At 47.4% G+C, this 21868-nt stretch overlaps 1 protein-coding gene across 5 annotated transcripts in view; it reads right to left on the bottom strand.

Annotated features, from left to right (window-relative positions):
* Window positions 1-21371, bottom strand: part of LOC139807556 (sodium- and chloride-dependent betaine transporter-like) — a 47552-nt gene extending 26181 nt beyond the window's left edge. For 2 of the 5 annotated variants that reach the window (XM_071768668.1, XM_071768700.1), the window contains exons 1-6: window positions 21235-21371; window positions 17163-17243; window positions 14014-14210; window positions 10588-10722; window positions 8911-9051; window positions 7269-7356 (exon numbers count right to left, since the gene is read on the bottom strand). In XM_071768668.1, the coding sequence (XP_071624769.1) occupies window positions 7269-7356; window positions 8911-9051; window positions 10588-10722; window positions 14014-14206 (557 nt within the window). In that variant the 5' untranslated portion in view covers window positions 14207-14210; window positions 17163-17243; window positions 21235-21371. Of the gene's footprint in view, window positions 1-7268; window positions 7357-8910; window positions 9052-10587; window positions 10723-14013; window positions 14211-17162; window positions 17244-17706; window positions 17823-21234 lie in introns of those variants that run through there. The other 3 variants (XM_071768682.1, XM_071768675.1, XM_071768691.1) reach the window with 3 other exon arrangements.
* Window positions 21372-21868: the final 497 nt, after the last annotated feature.

The raw sequence follows: 21868 nt of genomic DNA, 5'->3' as shown, positions 1-21868 counted from the left end.
TCCTGAAAAACACTCACAGAACACTGTTAGTTTGTGCAACAACTCGCATAACAGTAGTTAAGGTGGGATACAAGTTCATGACTCCCAAAGAGTCCATGCATTACTGATTAAGCTAAACAAGCAGAAATTAGGAATTCTCACCTAGTGTTAGATTCCCTTGTGGTACACATTGTACTTCTCCACCTTTCATCATCACCCACCAAGTGTGTCCAGGCCCTTGAGCGAAAGCAACCCCACGAATGGGTTTGCCTTTGCCCGAGGCAGGATAAACCCAAACTGTTTTCCCTAGCAGATTCTTTTCATGCACCACAGGCACTTTGTCCCCATCTACTGTGTGTAGAAGATCTGACTGAGCAGGACCAGCTCGATTGATGGAGCCCCTGGTATTAACTAACCAGGTAGCTTTTGCCAAGTGCTTGTCCCAGTTTTTGAAAGTTCCACCACCCATTGCCTTTAAGGTAGTTTTTAACAGTCCATTGTACCTTTCAATTTTACCTGAGGCTGGTGCATGATAGGGGATATGGTATATCCACTCAATACCATGTTCTTTAGCCCAGTTATTTATAAGACTATTTTTGAAATGAGTTCCATTATCTGACTCAATTCTTTCTGGTGTACCATGTCTCCACAAGACTTGTTTCTCTAGGCCCAGAATAGTGTTCCGGGCTGTGGCATGAGGCACAGGATATGTTTCCAGCCATCCTGTACTTGCCTCCACCATTGTAAGCACATAGCGCTTACCCTGGCGGGTTTGAGGCAGTGTGATGTAATCGACTTGCCAGGCCTCCCCATATCTATATTTTGACCATCTCCCTTCATACCACAGAGGTTTCAACCTTTTAGCTTGCTTAATTGCAGCACATATGTCACAATCGTGGATAACCTGCGCAATAGTGTCCAAAGATAAATCCACCCCTCGGTCACGAGCCCATCGATATGTTCCATCCCTGCCTTGATGACCTGAAGCATTGTGGGCCCATTTGGCTAAAAACAGTTCACCTTTATGGTCCCAGTCCAGATCTATTTGGAACACTTGAGCAGCTTTATCTGCTCGTTGGTTGTTTTGGTGTTCTTCAGTAGCTCGATATGAAGGTACGTGGGCATCTACGTGACGCACTTTTACATCAAGTTTCTCTAACCTAGCAGCAATGTCTTTCCACAGTTCAGCAGCCCAGATAGGTTTATCTCTACGTTGCCAGTTGTTTTGTTTCCACTGCTTTAACCAACCCCATAAGGCATTTGCTACCATCCATGAGTCAGTATAGAGATAAAGCTTCGGCCACTTTTCTTGTTCAGCAATGTCCAAAGCCAATTGGATGGCTTTTACCTCTGCAAATTGACTTGATTCACCATCTCCTTCATCTGTTTTTGCAACTAGTCGTGTAGGATTCCATACAGCAGCTTTCCACCTTCGATGGCCTCCTACCAAACGACAGGATCCATCAGTGAAAAGAGCATATTGTTTTTCATCCTCTGGTAATTGGTCGTATGGTGGGGCTTCTTCAGCCCGTTTTACCACTTTTTCTGGTGGCATTCCAAAGTGTTTGCCTTCTGGCCAATGTGTTATTGCTTCTACAATTCCTGGACGATCAAGTCTGCCTATCCTAGCTCTCTGTGAAAGTAAAGCAATCCATTTACTCCAGGTAGCATCGGTAGCATGATGGGAAGATTCTCTACCTGTGTACATAAAACCCAGTACAGGTAATCGTGGCACCAGGAGGAGCTGTGCTTCAGTACCAATCACTTCTGAAGCAGCTCTAACTCCTTCGTATGCGGCCAATATCTCTTTTTCAGTGGCTGTGTAGTTGGCTTCGGAGCCTTTGTAGTTTCGACCCCAAAATCCAAGAGGTCGGCCTCGAGTCTCTCCTGGAGCTTTCTGCCAGAGGCTCCATGTAGGACCATCACCTCCATCTCCGGTGTAAAGAACATTTTTAATGTCTGGCCCTGTTCGAATTGGTCCAAGGGCCATTGCCTGCACAATCTCCTGTTTAATACTCTCAAAAGCAGCTTGTTGTTCTGAGCCCCATTTAAAGTCTTTCTTCTTCCGGGTAACCTCGTAGAGAGGTTTCACAATCTGATTATAAAGAGGAATATGCATCCTCCAGAAACCAACAGTTCCTAGGAAGGACTGAGTTTCTTTTTTGGTAGTTGGTGGGGCCATAGCTGTTATTTTGTTAATCACGTCCATTGGGATGTGGCGACGTCCATCTTGCCACTTAACTCCCAGAAACTGTATCTCTTGTGCAGGTCCCTTGACCTTGCTTCTTTTGATAGCAAAACCAGCCTCTAGAAGGATTTCAATTATCTTCTTACCTTTCTCGTAGACTTCCTTTGCTGTGTCACCCCACACAATGATGTCATCGATGTACTGTAGATGTTCTGGAGCTCCACCCTTTTCCAAGGTATCATGGATCAGTCCATGGCAGATGGTAGGACTGTGTTTCCACCCCTGGGGCAGTCGATTCCAAGTGTACTGGATACCTCTCCAGGTGAAAGCAAACTGTGCCCTGCATTCTGGTGCTATAGGGATAGCAAAAAATGCATTAGCAATGTCAATAGTAGCATACCACCTGGCTGCCTTTGACTCCAGCTCATACTGAAGTTCTAGCATGTCTGGCACAGCAGCACTTAGTGGTGGAGTAACCTCATTCAGGGCACGGTAGTCCACTGTCAGCCTCCACTCTCCATTAGGCTTTCTCACTGGCCATACAGGACTGTTGAAGGGTGAGTGAGTCTTGCTGATCACTCCTTGGCTCTCTAGTTGCCGGATCAGCTTGTGAATGGGGATCACAGCATCTCTGTTGACACGATATTGTCTTCGATGCACTACTGAAATAGCATTTGGCACCCGCTGGTTTATAGTTCTCAGCAAACCCACTACAAAGGATTTGTCTGAAAGGCCAAACAAAGCATGCAGCCATTCTCCATTCTCAGTCTTAATAGCTGCAGTACCAAAGGACCACCGGTACCCTTTCGGGTCCTCGAAATCACCTCCCATGAGGTAGTCTATACCAAGGATGCACGGAGCATCTGGACCAGTCACTATCGGGTGCTTATGCCATTTTATTCCAGTGAGGCTCACATCAGCCTTCACAATAGTCAGTTCTTTGGATCCCCCTGTCACTCCAGAAATAGTGACAGATTCTGTCCCTTTTTGATTCGATGGCATTAGTGTGCACTGTGCACCAGTGTCCACCAAGGCTTTATACTTTTGTGGCTCTAATGTGCCAGGCCATCGAATCCACACAATCCAATAAATTCGGTTGTCCCTCTCCTCCACCTGGCTGGAGGCAGGGCACCTCTAAGCTTGAGCACATACAGCATTGTCAGTATGTGCATTACTGGAGTTTGCATCCCCAGTGCTCACACCTGATGTAGAGGGATCTTGAGTCACCAGCATATTTGAATTGGGTAACTCCACACTGGAGACTTGAGCAGCCATCTTTTTAGAAGGACCTCCTTTTGCCTTTGTCTTAGTCAGCAACTTACGTATTTGCTCCTCTAGGACAGCAGTAGGTTTCTGATCCCACTTTTTCATGTCCTCTCCATACTCACTCAGGAGTGACCATAAGATTCCTCTTACTGAATTCTGTTTCTCTCGATTCTGTCTCATAGGAGGGCGTCTCTTCTTAATGGCTGCAATGCGGGGTCCTCCGTCTGTCTGAGGGGAAAGGGGTGAATGCAGTTTCTCAGATTGTCTCTTTATAGCTGAGACCCAAGCCCGACGAGGAGCTGTGACAGCATCTTCACACTCTCGTACTGTTTTAATCACATCACCCACAGTTGCATCCACATCTGCAGGAACCCATAGCATTACTGATAGTGTGTGGTTAAAAGGTAGTGGTGCAGCATGCACAAACCTTTGCAGCATAGGTCTAGGGCACGGTACGTGATAAGGATCTTCAATGCCATCAGCATTATAGATCACGTCTCGTACAGCCAATTCCTCCAGATACTTGAGAGCTTTTCCAAGCGTGGGTGCTTTGACCTGTGGGCAGTCTATTTCCTCTTTATAGGGATATCTCTCCCTTACAGCTGCCAAGAGTCGCTTCCATAGGCTGGTGGTTCCAGCCTTTTCCCCAAATGCCCGATCAATACCTGCCTCTCTGGCCAGGGATCCCAACTGTCTGGCTTCCCTCTGAGTTAATGTTATGGTAGCAGCCCCGTCTGTCCAGCATCGGAGTAACCAAGAGAGAAGTGGTTCACCTGGAAATCGACTATAGTCTTTTCTCAGAGTACGCAAGTCTCTCATGGAATAGGACTGAACAGATTCTGAGTCTGAGTCCTCAGCTGACTCTGCTTTAGAGTCTCTTCTAGCTGCTCTACGAGGAGAGCCAGTATCCTCTATTTCCTCTATCACCTGGTCGTCTTGTTCAGACTTGGAAGGGTTAAGGCTCATTTCTGATTTCCATTGTTTTCCTTTTCTCTTAGTTACAGGGTCAACAAGTAACTGTGTGGGCTGAGGGGGAGAGGCTGTGGTATCTGCAGCAGTAGCAGCAGCAGGGCTTGCTTTCTGAGCAGCAGCAGTGTCTGTGGGGGTAGAGACAGCAGCTGCAGCTGTAGCAGAAACACTGGCGATGCTGGCCGGCCTTATCTGAGTTGTGCCCTTGTGTGAGGGGGGGCGAGAAGCGGCAGGAGTGGGGGTGCTCTCTCTATGAGGTGTGCTCGTTCCCCTAGTTGTAGTTGTCTTATTCCTCACCAACATATGATAGCACATGAAAATATTCACAGACACCTGAACAACAATGGCTGCAAGAATCAGGAGGCTCAAAACTATAACAAGCATAATGCCATTTTGACAAGAATCCACTGAACTCAGCCCAAGAGAGGTATATTTCCTCAAAAGAGGGCTGAAAATGTAATTACTAACAAAGTTCTTAATCCTTGTATGAAACACCACTGTACCATGCACCATGATATACATCAATATTGAGGACCATATTGCAACGATGGTTCTAAAGCAGCTCTTACGATTAAAAAACCACATATTAACAGCAATTCCAGCTGCAAATAAACAGATTGCATACCCTAAGTACCAAAGGTACGGCATGATTGGTTTAATCTCCAACCCTGTGAAATTTCCAAAGGAAAAGGTCTGATTCCCACTCAACAAAGCCATTCTTCGACTGGAGTTGGAATTGAAACTATTCAGGCAAATTAGTCAAAATTTGAACTGGACTCGAGCCAATTAGCTCGGGCCCCACGTTGGGCGCCAATAAATCTGTCACGGTTTAACACTGGCCCGGCAATTAAACCGAGTAACAGACGCTCTCTATTAATCTCTCTCTCCTCCCGGATAAGAAAGGAGAGAGAATAAGGGAGAGAGACTTATGGGTTGGAAACTAAACTACACAACTTTAATGAAACAGTAATGATAAATAGGAAAAATTAATAAATATATACAAATATACAAGAAAATGGATACCACATTCCTCCCCCCTTTCCCCCAATAGCTCTCACGTCACCACCGAGGCTGCAGGGCAGCTCTGGGAAAGTCCAGGCTGGACTCCTGGAGTCGGCAGCAGTCGGGAACTGGAGGCAGGAACACACAGATAAGGGCTGGCACGGATCAGGAGCACAGGCAAGCAAACGGACGGGATCCTTCCAGGATGCCGGGGTGAAGGAATGGAAGCAGGAAAGGCAGGAAGGGCAGGCAGCCGGAAGCTGGAAGCAGGAAATCTGGCTTGGCCCTCGTGATCCCTCAAATTTATACTGAGGATGACGTATATGGGATGGAATACTCTGTTTGGTCAATTCTGGCATCTATCTTGTCCGTTCCTCCCCAAAGGAGGGATGCAGGTGGGACCTCTTGATGTTTTCTTCAGAGCTGAGCAGTGTCCTTGGCTCTGCATACCAGTCTCTAGCAGTAACTATAAACATGGAGTGTTATCAGTCCTAGAAACACACACTGTCTGAGAAACTTGCTCTTAATTTCAGCAAGTGCAACTACTTACAAGAGACTTAGCTAAAAGCAAAAGTACAAGACAGAAAATCACCTCTATCCTGGCCCAAACCAGGACACCCATGAAGCACAAAATCACCACCTGTCCCACATTGCTCCCTGACCCTGGCAGCTGCTTAGTCCAAAGCAGGCCACAAATGACAACATCACTCCAAGGCGACCGCTCTTCCTCTGGCCTCCCCATATGCTATAAACACTCTATATATTTGCATAAATGACATTTATGATCCCATGCCCTTCTTTCAGCCTTGTTTCATGAACACTAGCTAACCATTGTGAGGGTGGACCACCTGAGACTGCAGAACTGTAGCTCATGCAGTCCCCAGAAACCCAGCCCCACACTTTTTATTCCCCTGCACATTCTTCTCCAAACCAGTCCCCTCAGGGTTACCTTGCAACCTCTGCAGAAAAACTAGGCAATCATTTCAGAGGGGCACAGCTTTCACTAAACAGTGTGTGTGAAGAAAAGGTAAGAGAGGAGGCCCAGCACTCTGAAGATGCTTTCTGCACCCACAGGCATATGTCATGTTCCGTGCCATGTGGTGGCTGCAAGGGATAAAGGACACTCGACGCTCTCAGAGGCATTTTAGGAGCCATAAATGGGAAAAAAAAAATACTGAAACTGAGCCCCTGGTATCCCTCTTCTTTAGCAGATTTTTCTCATTTGAGTATGGAGAAGTGTGGCCCCAGGAGCCGTTTCAATCTCTCCAGGCTGCAGTGCTGACCCTCTCTGGGACACTTTCCAGCCTGCTGCAGGATCATTCCCTCGGAGGTGTTTTATTGCCTCCAGTCCCATGATCAAACCTCCCTGAGCCTCTCTGTGGTATCTCATGCGTGCAATTCAGCTCCCTGCTCTCCAGGGATGAGCCTGAGCAGCCTGATGGGCCACTTCCCTGAGGCACCAAGTAGGACATGGTCAGGAGGGAAAAAGCAGTTTTATCCCTTTCTGTTTCACTGTCTGGCCTCTCGTGCTTGCCTACCAACACCCAACATAAATACCACCCTGTTTACACCAAGTCCTCATCTTCTTTCAACACCTCTTTCTATGGCCACATTCACCCAGGCACCTCAGAGCCAGAAAGGGAACACATTTGTGCCTGTGCACACCAGCACCCCTGGGCAGGCACACTGTGAGCATGGTGTATCTCGTTCTCATGCCCCTGGGCTCTGTGCTGATCTTTTTGGCAGCTGAGTGTTGGCACCTCACTTGGTCCTACAGAGACACACAGCCCTCCGCCCAGATGCTCTCACAGCTGCAGCCTTTGGATGAGAGAGGAGCCTGAACAGAGGGAAAGCGATCACGTACTCCCAAAATTCAATCATTGGGGAGGTGGCATTGGCAGGCAAGGTCCTGTTGTCCAGGCTGGAGCTATTCAGAATGTCCACACAGAGATCTACCAAAAGAAAAGGAAGCTGATGAGCCAGAGCAATTCTCCCAGGCTCCTCTATGAGGGATGTTCTTGCCCCCTGTACTCTAACCCTCACTCTGGCAGCACGTGGACTCTTCACCCCGTGCCATTGAGCATCTCAATACACTCTGGCTCTACCCAGCTACAAATACCAATCCAATAGTAGCCGAGGGCCTGGGAGGAGGAGAAGGGAAACAAAAAGCATAAATTTCCTGGCAAATGGAAACCAGATGGCTGCAAAGTACAGATTATTGAGGAATGGTCACTAGGAGTAGCCAGGAGAGAAAATACCATTCTCCTCCTCACCATGCACCATTCCCTGCCCACACATGCATGTGTATGTTCACACACACCACAGATGCCTTCATATTCTACTCTGCCACACCCAGCTCTGCCATAAAGTGTGAAATTAAAACCAGAGCAATGCCACCCACCCAAGAAATGCCCCTCATCTTGCATTTGGCAAGCAAAAGTCAATCCACCAGAAAACCAAGGATGCCCAGCTCTGGCTGAGAAGCTGCTGCCTGTTAAGAGAACATCTCTGACTTTCAGTGCAAACAAACACATGCTGGGAGGGCTGAAGGAATAAGATCTACTCTTTAAAAAGCATGGTTACCTCTATTGGGATGAAGGGGCAGAGGAAATTGTGAGTGAATGGCCCATAGTGTGGAGAAATGTAACACATCACAGAAACTGATCATTTGACCCAAGAGAAAAAGGGAGGGAACCAAGCTGCTGCCAAAGCTCTTCCCAGGCTGGCTTTCCACTGAAGGCGAAACAACAGCATGGTAGAAAAGGCCTGTCAAGGACTTCAGATCCATGAGGATTGCCTCACAACTACCCCATCTACCCAGGCACAGCCCAAGTGTCTTGAATAAAGCCAAAGCCAGGTCTTGCCTGCTGAGCACTGTTCTGTGAATTGTGTGCATGGGGAGATGAGAGCCCTGGTCAATGCAATGATATAAAGACTTGTAAAGACATTACTAGACCACAAAAAGTGTGCCTTTAGAGTTCTGAGTTGCTGGTTCTTGCACTGGGAGAACTGTACTGACAAAATACTCCACTGAAGACTTTGCCTGACCTGCCAAAAACTGAGTGAGCAAAGGAAACTTTCCAGTATGTGGCAGCAACAGTCCCAGTAACTCTGAAGGACTGGGGTAGATTAAGCGAACCGTAAGATAAATTGTTGTACTAGAGCTTCTGAAAAGCTCCTACTATGTGAAGAGGGCTCCTGATTGTCTTGAAAACCCTCCCAACCCACCTACCTCTCCTTCTTGCAAGAAAATGTGGGTTTTCAGTGGAATCTCAATGTCCAAAACATCTCCATGTAGAAATAGGTTTACTGTCCTCTGCTGCTAGGCAGAGGGTCACACCACCCACCCTTCCTGACACTTGCCCAAGGTGAATGAAGGCAGTTGCCTTTGCAGGAGACTCTATCCACAATGGAGCTTTTTATCTGCACAAAAAATATTTTCTACAAAACCAAAATAATTTATGGGAACTGGGAAGGAGACAGAAGCTAGCCAAGGGAAGGTGTACCTGAGTTCCAGGGGTTATTGCAGCTGGCCCATGGAAGCACTGTAGTAAAGGAGCTGAACAGGTAGAAGAGTGCCCAGGACAGGATGATGATGTAGTAGATATTCAAATATCCCTCAATAACTTGTGAGGCATACCCAATTCCTGTGAAGCAAAACAAAGGAGATGAGAATGGTGCTGCCAACCAACACCCAACATGTTGGGCTTAACCCCAAAGACAGAGACCATGCCATGGTAAGAAGGGTACAACAACAACCATGTGGCTTAGTAGAGAACAGGGCAAGGCCTACCCTCAGGGGAAGAGAATGTAAGCAGATAGGAAACATTTCTGTTATCTCTAGACACATCTGTGGTGGAAAAGAGAGAAAAGCTTCCACTGATGGGAAAGCTTTTTTCTGATCACTTTCATGCCACTACATGTAATGTAGCATACAAGTTAATTTTTTCCTGTATGAAGAACACGTAGAACATTTTTGACTCAGGCAAAAGTGGTTTTCACTGCTAAAATACATTATGCATAAAGTATGGTGTTGTCAAAAAGTTGGGAACTAGGAGCTGGGCTCTAGTCTTGGGTTGTGCTTGTGCCCATCACAACCCAACATCAGGAGGGTAACTGGATCAGAGAGGCCAAATTCATTTGTTTAAAACTGCTTGTCAGTGCCCTTTGAGATACCACTGCTGCCCACCCTCAGGCCCCATGCCAGACCATGGGGGTCTCCAATGCAGGAGGGCACAGAGTCCCCAGGGAGTTTCAAATAGTACTGTTGACCTGTGTTTGAGCAAACCAATCAGGCCTTTCATCTGTCTGAACACAGGTTTCTCTGCCTATAAAACATGAGTAATAAGCTCTCCCCTGGACAGGAAGATTGTGGAAGCTAGAGTCATTCACATATTAATGCCATTAAACAATATTCCCCAGGCCCTCAGGAGTCCTAGTTCTTATACCACAATCATAACCCCAGCCCATCTCTGGCTGTGAGAACAATGTGTGCAGTGTAATTCCTCCCAGTAGTCAGGAAACCAGCCTGCAAGTGCTGCCACAGCAGTCCTGGGCACAGTGGGGGCCAAGGAAAGCACCATAAGTCAGCCAGCCTTCCTCATCATCCTTTCTCTTCAGTATTTGTCCTGGGCTACATGTAGGTGTTTGTGCATGGATACCTGAATCCTCTTCCTCCTGCTTGCTGGCTATCCAGCCTCTCCTCTCTCCTGAACTCTGAGGATCTCAGGGCAGAGACTATGGCTGGGTTGGACCAGTCCCCAGGCAGCGCCTCACAGTGGGGGGACCTGGAGGGGAGTGGGTCAGGGCACTGCTCCTGCATACACAGCAGTCACCAGGAGGGAAAAACAAGGCTGGGAGGGTGAAGAAGGGAGGTAGAATAAAGGAGAAATAAAATAAAATAAAATAAAATAAAATAAAATAAAATAAAATAAAATAAAATAAAATAAAATAAAATAAAATAAAATAAAATAAAATAAAATAAAATAAAATAAAATAAAATAAAATAAAATAAAATAAAATAAAATAAAATAAAACATAAAAAAAACCAAACAAAAAAAAACCCCAAAAGAACAACAAACACACCCAAACCCACTCACCTAATTGGAATAACATCTCCAAAAAAGGCCCTGAGGAAGCAACTGTTAGAAAGTGCTGCCAGTAATTCCTGTAACTCGACTGACCTTCAAAGATGGGACAGATTTTCCTCCAGGCAGTGATCCCTCCCTGGCTGGTGTACTGCCCCAGCGCCGTCTCCAGGAAGAACAGGGGAATCCCGCAGGTGAAAAGGAAGATGAAGTAAGGGATGAGGAAGGCTCCTGCAGAGAGGGGTAAGATGCTGCTTCAAAAGCCTCTTTAAAATTTCATCCCTACCACTATTGCCAGGTACCTGGGGCCTCTCAGCTAGATAAACACAAACATTTCTCAAAAATAACCGTGTAACCTCTGCGAAAAAAGCAAGGTCTCCAACACAATCATTTTTTTGGAAAAAAATACTAGCATAAGCTGTCTTGTGCTACTACTACTGCATTTACTTTTGCATTTACTCTTGGTCAAAATCTAGAGATAAGAAATAGCCAGGCAAGCAAATAAAGAAAGACAGAGCTGGAGAAGTTCTCTCTGCTTCACTCTCCTGACCTCGTTTTAGCTTTCAGTAGGAGTCAGGCGAAGCAAAAGGAGTCCTTGTTTCACATAACCACATTTGTTCTGCCTTTCTTGGGTGTCACAGCAAAACTCCCACTTGCCCAGAGGATACAAACCTGGAGGCTGGTGACATTTCTTGGTAAGTAATAAATTTGCCAGGATATAAATTTGCTTGCGACATATTTCATGACAAATTTGAAAAGCAGTTTGCACCAAAAGAATGGAAATATGGGAAGGGCAAGATTATCTTTCCAGCATTTTCAAAATGAAAAAATTCCACTTTGCTCTTCAATGTAATTTTCTTTACTGAAAGATAGTGAAATGTCATAAGAGAAATCAGCCTGAAATAGCCCTCAGGTTAACCCTTGATGAAATGAAAGAATAAGGGAGAGTGAGAAGGGCTTTTTCTAGACATGATGACCAACAAAGTATCACCAAAAAAAAAGGCTTAATGCCTGCATTTATTTCCTTCTTCTCTGCTGCCAAACTGCAAATATCTGATATTTTCACTGTTCTTCTCAAAACTGCTTCTGAGATTTCAATTTCACTGCTGACCTTCCTTCTATCACCTCGCAGCCTTTCTCCTCATCGTTAGGGTAGGTTTTCACACTTTTGCTCCCCTCCAAACAGCCCAAGGCAATTGCCTTCCTTCTTGGAACAACTGCCGGGGTCTTGCCATACCATACTGTAAACTTCTGGTCATCAGGACCTCTGACCATCAAATCTGGAGAGCATCTTGGCTGTCTGCAGCCACAACAAGGGCCCCTTTCTCAGCTGAGCCAGATCTTGCCCCCCAGGCTCTCTCCTCCCCTGCCAGCACAGTCATTCGCACTGAAATTCCTTCCCATGCAGATTAGCAACTAGGAACACTTTCTCTTGTTTTTAAGCCAACAATGTTACAATAACAAGCAACACCCAAATTTCTTCTAAACACAGCTGTGCTGGAGCTGCAGGGGACCCGAGGCCGGGGGGAGGGATGCTGGTTCACAGCATCGGTCCAGCTTTGCGGAGCAGGGAATGGGAACTGCATACGCTGAACTAGAGCAGCTGCTGCTTTCAGTGCTGCAAGGCAGCTCCCTGCGTGCCAAATCTGCAGGATTTTTTATTATCTGCAAGTTTTATTACCCTGCGCACAAATGAGCCTTTCAGCAGGTCCCTGATACCATATGTCCCAGAGCTGGATCCAGTTTGGTCTCTGAGTAATAAGGGATTTCTCACACCTCTATTGTCTTGTCTCTCCAAACCTCCTCAGAGCAGTTACCAGTTGCAGCTCCAGTTGGGATCTCCTCCCCAGTTTGCTCCTCCACTGAAGGAGGCTCAGCCCTGAGAAGGGCCTCCAGAAACAGACTCTCTCTCCTTATGGACCTATAACGAGTTCAGGATGCTGAGCAACTAGATAAAATTTGAAAGTGCAGCCATGGATAAGTTTACTCTTGGTTGCTTTGCAGCACTCATTTGTATGATATCTGTCTTTACAGCTTTGCAACCCTCTCACTACATCCAAAGGTGGAGAAAGGTGATGGGACAGCAGTCTCCAATTTGGGGTGGAGGGGTGAGTGAGACCAGAACATGATGAGAATGTCTTTGAGTGCCATGGGAAAGACACTTATCCTATACTAATTGTTTGCTGCCTGGTTCCCTAGAGTCCTAGAGAGAGCAATGTACCTTCTACATACTCTCTGCAGAATATGTAAACTCTGAGGGAAGGACTCTCCCAACCTAATCTTTCCCAAACCAAGCCCTTTTAGCCTCTGAATCACAGCCTCAGATATTCCAGAGTAGTTTAATTATGAAAATAATTAAAAACCTTCTTCAATGAACATCTAAAATGAACAAAAGTGGCCTTTTCACTTACACTAATTAGCATACAAATTGCAAGGACTACTGAAACTAGATTCCATAGACATACACTATGCAAAGATATGATCTCAGCTCTGGAAGAAATTTTCTGAGTAAAAAATATGACTTTTCTCTCACAGCATCACTGCAGAATGGACTGTTCCATCAGATGCATCACTAATGTTTACTAACCTGCACTGATCAGACTTGCTTCTGGTGCCACCAATTCCAACCATCAAAATCTCAAAGAAGGAGACTGGAGAATCTCCTAAAAACCATCTCAGTTTCAAAGAAAACACAGTTCCATTTTCTTTAACCATCTTAACCAACTCTCATTTGCTTCAGAGGGGACACTGTTTGACTCCTGTCTGATTTGGATAAACTCTAGCAATTGCCTGGGGACAGGAATTAGGTAGTTCTGTGGCAAACTACAGCTGAATCATCCATGGGCAGAAGCTCGCAACACCTTGGGAAAGAAAGGCCTTTGTAGCATGGTCTGCAAAGAAAGTTTAAAGTAAAATATGCAAGTCCTAAAGTGTTATTTCAAGGCATCTCTAGAGAACAAGAAAAAAAGATGTTATTGCTGTATTTGGCATCAAATTTGACATATAAGTTTCCCTAGTAGTGGGCCAACCACTGGCAGAACTGTTCTTGTGGAAGAGGTAGCAATGTTCTTCTAGGAGGTATGAGGCCTTGGCAAGGATATCATCACCATCAAAGCTTTTCCTTGACTGTAACAGTGGCCTGAGAGTGGTGGGGGTGACACAGGGAGTAGGAAAAGGGCACTATGTAGAAGAAGGTTTCTAATGGCTTGCTGACCACTCACAACATTTGATGGTTTTGGAAGACCAACTGTTTCTCAAGATTCCCAAGAGCATCAAAAAGTTGCTAAAGTCCAGTTTGGCATCCAAACTTGGGAGAGCTGCTCTGAGAAAAAAATACTTACTGGGGAGATGGATTCATCCCTCCATTTTTATTCCTCCAGGCTTTGGCAGGAGGTAACTTGCTGGAGGAGAGAAAAAGGGAGTACATGTGGAGGCACACAAGGCATGGGAGAAATGGGTCTAAGGCACGCACATATCTCGTGCCCACAAACCTAGGACAACCCAGGCATGCTGTGAACTTACCACCACCATTCTTGTAGCAGAGGTAAGGGAACCTCCACACGTTACCCAGACCAATGATTTCCCCAGCCACAGATAGCACAAACTCCATTTTGCTACTCCACTGGCCTCTCTCTTCCATTTCCTCCTTCTTTATCTCTTCAGGAACTGCAGTGGCCTCATTGGACTCTCCTTCCTTAGCCACAGTTCTTGCCATGGTTCTGTGGGGCAGAAGGAAAAGAGAACATGGGTTGTAGGGAGCTGCTGAGGGACCTGCTGGTGGGAAGAGGAGGGAGGGGACCAGTCACCACAATGAATGTCTTCCTACTATCACCATGAGGTTCACTCATCCTATGGAAAATGACTTCTTTAGTGTTAGCTTGAATCATTTTCTCCAAGTTATTATGTCCATGGGACAGAGGGAAGGTCACTGGTAAAGTGAGTCCACCTGCAACACTCCTTCTGCAGACTCACTCACAAATTCACTCTTGCCCTCCACAGCCCCCTTCTCATCCTACCCATACCAGCCTTAGTCTACCTCCATCTGCCCCTCTACACCCCAACCCTCTGCATCTCCATCTTTGTTGGAAATTTGGCTCAAATTTTAGAAACAGAAGTTGAGAGGAAGAGAAAAGGATCTGGAGCTGAAGTGAGGCACTGGGGCAGAAGGACTTTGCCTTCCCCATGTGCTTTATACAGCAAGTGTCTCATTCTGGAGTGGCTTCAGAAGGGAGGATAGAAATAGAATCATAGAAAGTTAGGAGTAGGAAGGGACCTCGAAAGATCATTGAGTCCAACCCCCCTGCCAGAGCAGGGTCACCTACAGGAGGTCACACAGGAACACATCCAGGTGGGCTGTGAATGTCTCCAGAGTCTCCACACCCTCCCTGGGCAGCCTGTGCCACTGCTCTGTCACCCTCACAGTGAAAAAATTCTTCCTTATATTTATACAGAACTGCCTGTGCTCCAGTTTATAACCATTGCCCCTTGTCCTATTGTTAGTCACCCCTGAGAAAAGCTTGACTCCATCCTCTTGGCACTCACCCCTTATGTATTTATAAACACTGATGAGATCACCCCTCATTCTCCTCTTCTCCAAGCTGAACAGACCAAGGCTCCCTCAGCCTTTCCTCATAAGGGAGATGTTTCACTCCCTTCATCATCTTGGTCGCTCTGCACTGGACTCTTTTAAGCAGTTCCTGGTCCTTCTGGAACTGAGGGTCCAAGAACTGAACACAGTATTCCAGATATGGCCTGACCAGGGCACAGTAGAGGGGTCAGTAGAGAGGAACCTCTCTCGACCTTCTAATGCACCCCCGTATGCTGGGTAGCATTGGGATGTAGAAACACCAGGTTCCCAAGGCCAGTTATTTTTTCAGCTTCTGAAGTCCAAGCAAGGCCCTTTTTCCCATTGCCTGCTTGCAGCAAGGCCTGCCAGCTGGCTAATCAGTTCATTCGGATGCTGCAGCACAATCTCCTTAGCTTTGAGAGGAGCAGAGCTCCACGCACTGTCAAATGTGAGAGAAGAAGTAACATGTACTTAATGAAATGTGTTTGATCTGTCACAGTCCTTGGCACGTTCTAATTTGCTGCAGTCCAGGGTACATTATCAAGTACAATGATGCTTAAGTCTGGGCTTATTGAGGATGTCATGAGAAGCTGACAGGGGAGGACTTAGCTAATTCTTCGCTTTTATTCCTTTAATGCAAGGTGGCTCAAGAATCAGCCTATTTCTACTAACATTTGTGTTCTACCTGTTTTTGCGTTAGAGCTGTTTCACATACAAGGGTGGGGAAAGATCTTTATCAGGGAGTCACCCCTTCTCACCTAGCCCCAGGAAGGGAATGCCCTGAGTGTCACCCTGAAGCCTCAGCCCTGTCACCAGCCTCCACCTCCGGGACACCTGGACCAGAGCTTTGACTCTGCACATGTCCTCTGACTCCTGAACAGGCCAATATGAAGGACAGGAGCTGGGACTCTGCAAAGGGCAACAGGGCTGGGACCAACACAGACCAGCAGGGCAGACACTACACTCATAGCTTCAATTTTCCTATTTTAAAACAGAGGAAAGCACCCTGGTTATGGGGTCCTTTTCAACTGAGAACAGGTGCTAGATTAAACTAGCGCCCAAGGTTTTGGCCCTTTGTGCCATGAACTTCATCTTCTCCATACCCAGACAAAGCAGTGCACAGTGTTCCACATCCCCACTATCTCCCTCTCTGCTTTGCCTGCTGTTTATATGAGAAAGCCTATTCACACACCTCCTGGCTCTTTTGCTGAACATCTAATCCTACCGTGACCCTGCCCGATATGTTCTCAGGCCACATGGGGACGCAGATAACTTCATTTCCAGCTAGGAATAATTTGGCTCTCCCACAATAACCACAGCCCCACACTGTGTTACATCCTCCCCAGCAGGCAGATGTTTTTTTTTCTCCCTTTGGATGTCCCTTTCCTTAATGCATGAGTTCAGAGAAAAGACTTTTCCCCTCACTGCCTGCCTGCACTTTTCCAGCTGTTCCTCCACCAAACTTTTGAGAAAAATCCTTTGACTCCTTCATTACCAGCCTCTTATTTCCCTCTGCCATGAAGTTTTTCCGGCTGCTAAGATACCACCTAACATTGTTCACAGTCTGCTTGGACCCACTTGGCCACCACCACCATCTTCCCTCCTTAGCTCCTTCTGATTTGCCAGTCTCTTCTAGAGGTGCCCTGCCTCTGTATTTTAACCCTCAGCACTTAGAGGAGATGCCTTTTTCCAGGCCTGGAGTACCCTTTGCAGACATAACCCCCAGGCTGTCATCTTACCACAGAGAGCAGGGGAAAGCCCAGTGCTACAGGCAGCTCTGTGTGAAATGGGACTGGACTTGTTACTCAGCTTGGTGCATGGAGGCAGCCACATTTTTCCTCATGGGATTTATTGCTGAGAAAAGAAGAATTCACCTGGATTCTCCCAGGCACTGGAAAGAGGGCAGACAGGATGCAGGCAGCCATAAACACAAACCACACTGACAAGTTCCCTCCTTCACTATTTGAATGAGGTAGTGCAGTCTCCCCATGGTCACAGATTCTGGGCTGTATTTGTCCCACACTTACCAACCTCAAGTATGGCCAGAAAAGGCAAGGAAGAGCAAGGAAGAAATGCACATTTCTGAAGCACTGTAAACACTCACCACTTGGGTCTGATGTGCCGAACACACGATGCAGAGATGCAGAAGAATGATTTGTTGACTTTATTTGGGAACAAACTGCAACTAAAGGGGGGAGGCAGGAATCAGGAAAAAGAAAAAGAGAGAGAAAAAATAAAAAGAAAAAAGAATTGAAATGTCATTTGAAAGAAAAACAGGGTGGTATCATTCAGGTTCTCCCAGGGAAAAAAAAATTTTAAAAAAGGACTTGTTTAGGGATGCTTAGGTGAGACAAAGAACAAGAGGGATATGAACAAGAAGCCACTTGGGGTTTTGGCACCAGAGGATGCAGCCATCAGAGGCTCCCCTGAAGCTGTTCTTCCTGCAAACTTACTGCCTCTTCCTGACTGCTATCACAGAGGAGCTCCTACAGCTGGGAAGTTTTAACATCCTCTGTTTGACCTCTTCTGCTTTTTTATCTTAAGGCAAACGAGAGGACAATCTCAAGAGCAAACAGTGAAGCCGAGTGAACAGAGATGTCACTAAAAAGCGGCCGATAACATTTATTAGAAGCACAGTTTTAAAGTACCTTTGGACACTCGTAGGTGCTGCAGAAGGCAGAATCACAGGTGACACTGCAGACAGCTGCACTGCATTTATATTTCTTGTTTTCGTTTTCAAACAAACCACAGCCAAGCACGAAAGCTGCAGTTTAAGGCGGGGAGGGAGGAATCTGGAAGCAAGGAGGCTGGGCTGTGTTACAAAAGGAGGAGCAGGAGGCCACAGAAAATTCCCTCCTTGCACAATCCAAGCCAGCGGTTACTCGGGAGCTGAAAATCCCGGCTGGCGTTCCGATGGCAGGAGGCGGGGCCGATGTGAGAGCAAGGAACAGAAAAACCAAGGCTCGGCAAAGGCAGAGCAGTGCCTGGAATGGGTCATATCTGCAAGATGGACAGGAAAATGCTTGCAGTGGAAGTAAGTGCTTTGCAGCCAATGGAAGGGCAGCTACGTGAGCAGGGTCGGAGGCTTTAGCCACGGCTGCTGGAGTTTTAACCTGAATGCTGCTGGAGAACGGCCGACTCCAGCTGCTAAAAAGGAAAAAACGGAGCAAGGGAAAAACCGATTAACTCCAGGAGAGCAGTCAAGTTTAAAATGCCTTCGGTTTCAAGCTGTTGAAAGCCAGTTGGTTTCTTTACAACTTCTAATTAACTTCTAGGTGTGTGTGGGCTATAGGGCATTCTCAAAGCATCTGTTCAGCAAGGTTCATGGGTCATGGGAGGTTGTCACAAGGATCAGATTCTGCTTCAGTTTTCTCCAACATGAAATAAGAGCAATGCTTCTGCAGCCGGTGAGTTTGCTGCTGACACCAGTAAGAGTGAGTTAAGCAACTGTGAGTTTACTAATGACATGGCTATCTGTTATACAGGCTGCAAGGATTATGATAAAGCATCATCCTGCACAGCACACACCCCCAGTTCAGGAGAGGACCAAATGGCTCCTGCCTTGTCCTCTGCAGCCAGGACAGGTGAGCCTCCCAAGTACCTAAGGGAGGCTGGACTTCCCTGAGGGGGATCAGTGGCAAATCCCTTGCTAAAAGCAGTGTAGGCTGTTGCTCTTAGTGCCAGGTCATCCTTGGTCAGTATCTGTGGCTCATCATCCCTGATTTGGGATACAGAGATGCTTTTTTACTTCAATATAGAAAAAAAAAAATTCAAGACATATTGATGAAGTCTGTAGGTAAGTGGAGCATAAATATAACCAGAAAGCGGCCTTTGCATCAAACCAAATACTTCAAAGACCTCTACTCAGCTCATAGTCTGTTTTATATTCAATGCCACACAGCAGAAAGCCCAGCAGCATAAAAAAGCAGCATGGGTCCACCTTTCTAACCACTCCTACACACACAGAGCCAGGTTGGCCCCAGGGGAGCCCCTGGACCCACACACTCTCTAGAGCTGGAGGAGTTGAGCAAAGTCCTGCAGCTGTGTCAGGCTTACTCAGAGGGCCCTATGCACAGCCAGAACTTGGGGACAGCACAGCTCCTGTCACTGGCTGCAGGAGCAGAGCAGGTGAATGGCACAGAGGGTAAAAGCCACACTACTCCAGCACCCATCCCTCAAACAGGAGCTGTGGGAGCACGGCGGAGCAGCGACCCGTGGGGCAGCTTGGAGATGCCCCATGGGGACAGGACAGAGTCTGGAGGCAAGCACATGATGGCTGCAGTGCTGCCACCTCACCCCGAGCAGCAAATTCACTGAGCAAGGATTGCTACCTGGCAGCCTTAGGCAAGTCAGGTGAAGAGAGGGAGGCTTCCAACCCCCAGTGCTATAGCTTGGCTGCCTGCTGCTGACCCTAAGGGGTTAGGAAAGGGTGGGCAGCAGAGCAGCCACCCTCTGCAAGTTCACGTGAGCCCACAAAAACCTCCTAACCTCTGCAGTAGCTAAAATATGAACCTTGCGGTTTCCTCTCTGGGGCTGCCACACTGAGACAAGAGAGTAGAAAAGCCAGCACCTCTGGTAGCCATCATCTCCAAAAGTCTGTCATTCAAAGGCTGGAGAGAAGTGCAGGGTACTTGGCAGCACACTGCTCTAGGCACTTCTAGTTAAACTCCTCCAGACAGGCACAGCCTGCCTAGCCTCCCAAAAGCACAGCCTGGGAGCACTTGCTATCAGTGATGAGAAATGGGGAACACAGGGAAAAATACACAAACAAAACTCTTCCAAAAGTACAGTGAGGATGAGGGGACCCAGCAGTTGATTTGGCAGAGCTGGGTGCCTCAGCCATGGTAGAGCAGATGAGCAGTGCTGGACAGGCTGCCCATCACCAGTGTCTCCCTCATCAGCCCACACAGGGAGCCCAGCACCCCACATTCTGCTGAGGTGCAGGCTGGAGCCCTACCTAGCTGACCCTGGGCAGGCTCAGTGATCTCCAGTTGGTGACCAGGACAAGGCATATCAGGTGAAACTGGGACAGGCAGAGGCATGTGCAGACTATGACTCAATGTTTTAGCCCCTTTCTAGCAGTGCCTGCTGTAACCCAATGTGATGCCTCTGCTTCCCACTCGCACCCTCTGAGAGGGAAGGTGTCTGCTCTCCAACAATTCCCGATAGCCCTGCCCAGGAGCATGGGCAGGTAGAGATAGGGCACAGGGTTCATTATCCTGCTCTCTGCAAGGACCACAGCTGCACTCACCAAACCAGCAAAGGTGGGCTGCTACGGAGCTGCAAAACTCAGGTCCGAGGTTCAGCCTCTTGTATCAGCAGCTGCCAAAGAGGAAAAACAGGGGCAATGGCCTTTCCAGTGGCATTGGATGAAAGCCCTGATTAGCAGCGATTCCTTTAAAAGGACTGTTGATTTAAGGAGACACAGATCAGGTATTATGAAACCTCTATGTATTCAGCTTGGGTTTGTTCGCAAATATGCCTGCAGATCCCCAGAGTTTAGCACATGCACAAACTGTGCTCTTTCCCTGCCTCATCCCTTCAAGGGAACAAATTTGATGGAGCCTTTGAGGCATGAGGAGCAAAGAACATGCTCCCAGGCACACCTTTTAGAGCTGCAGCCCCCAAGCCAATGCACCAGGATGGCCAGAACCTTGGCAGGGCAGCTCAGGAGGAGGGGAGAGTTGCTGCCTCATGTTTGCAGGAGTTAAAGCACTCACAGCTTACCTCACTCTTAGCACCTTTCCTCCTGTTACCTATTATCACCTAGCCATTGCTGCCATTCATCCATGTCCCTGTATGGCCCACTCTTATCTCCCTTCTCAATTTTTCAGCTGAGCCCTTTTCTTTCTTTCTGTCTGCTGCCACAGCCCTCGCTACAGATTACCCATCCTTCAGGCATCCCTTTGCTCTGCAGCTTCCTGGCAGCCTCTCAGCAGCATCACTGCCCATCCTCTCCTACAGGAACCACTGAAAGAAAAAACTCTTCCCTGTGTTTATCCAAACTGATTACTTGCTCTCCCTGCTCCAGCTCTCTCTTCTTTTGCTTAGCACTGGGAAGATTTTTCCCATGCAGAGTTGCTGGCCCACTCCCCAGAGCATGGCAAGCAGCTGGCATCAGGCTGCGGGAGGATCAGAGGCACCAGCACCACATCTGCTCAGTCAGGTCTGCCTACCTCTCCTCAACCCGGTGCAGGTCTCTGCCACGCAAGCCAGTCCCGTCCTGTCCTGTCCCAGTGGAATTCAAGCAGGGAATCCACTGAGGGCCAAAGAGACACAGCAAGAGTTAAGGCAAAGACACCCCTCCCTCCTCCTCCAGTCCGTCCGTCCCTCCCCCTTTCTCCAGCTCCCCCCACCAAATTATCACCCAGCTCATGTGTGGGTGGTGGAAAGGGAGGGGCATCAGGTTGGGAGAACTTTCTCCCCAGCTCCCTTGCAACATACACCTCTCCAGACCTTGAACTGGGGACCCTGACACAAAAACAGGAAAAGAAACCAGCCCCGGTCAGGCAGGGTAAAGGCCCAAAATTTGCAAAGACCAACTGCAGCATACAGGGGAGTGACTCCGGGCCTTTTTGACCTCAGCAGGATGGAGATCTCCCCTTGTGGAGATCCCCACACAAGGCCCAGACTGTCTGACACACCCCCCCACTGCTCTGAGGCTCCAGCACTTTATTGAGGTTGTGGCATCCCTTAAAATCATCCTGCAAATGTGCAGAGTGAATAATCTCCATCTCCAGAGACTGCTACACTACACCTGCTTTAGTGGCCAAGCTCAAGGCACACCTGTACCATTGGGGAGATGGAGCA

The sequence above is a fragment of the Heliangelus exortis genome, chromosome 1, assembly GCF_036169615.1.
Source record: "Heliangelus exortis chromosome 1, bHelExo1.hap1, whole genome shotgun sequence".
NCBI lineage: Eukaryota > Metazoa > Chordata > Aves > Apodiformes > Trochilidae > Heliangelus > Heliangelus exortis.
Note: the sequence above shows the minus strand (reverse complement) of the source record. Positions and strands in the feature narration are given on the sequence as shown.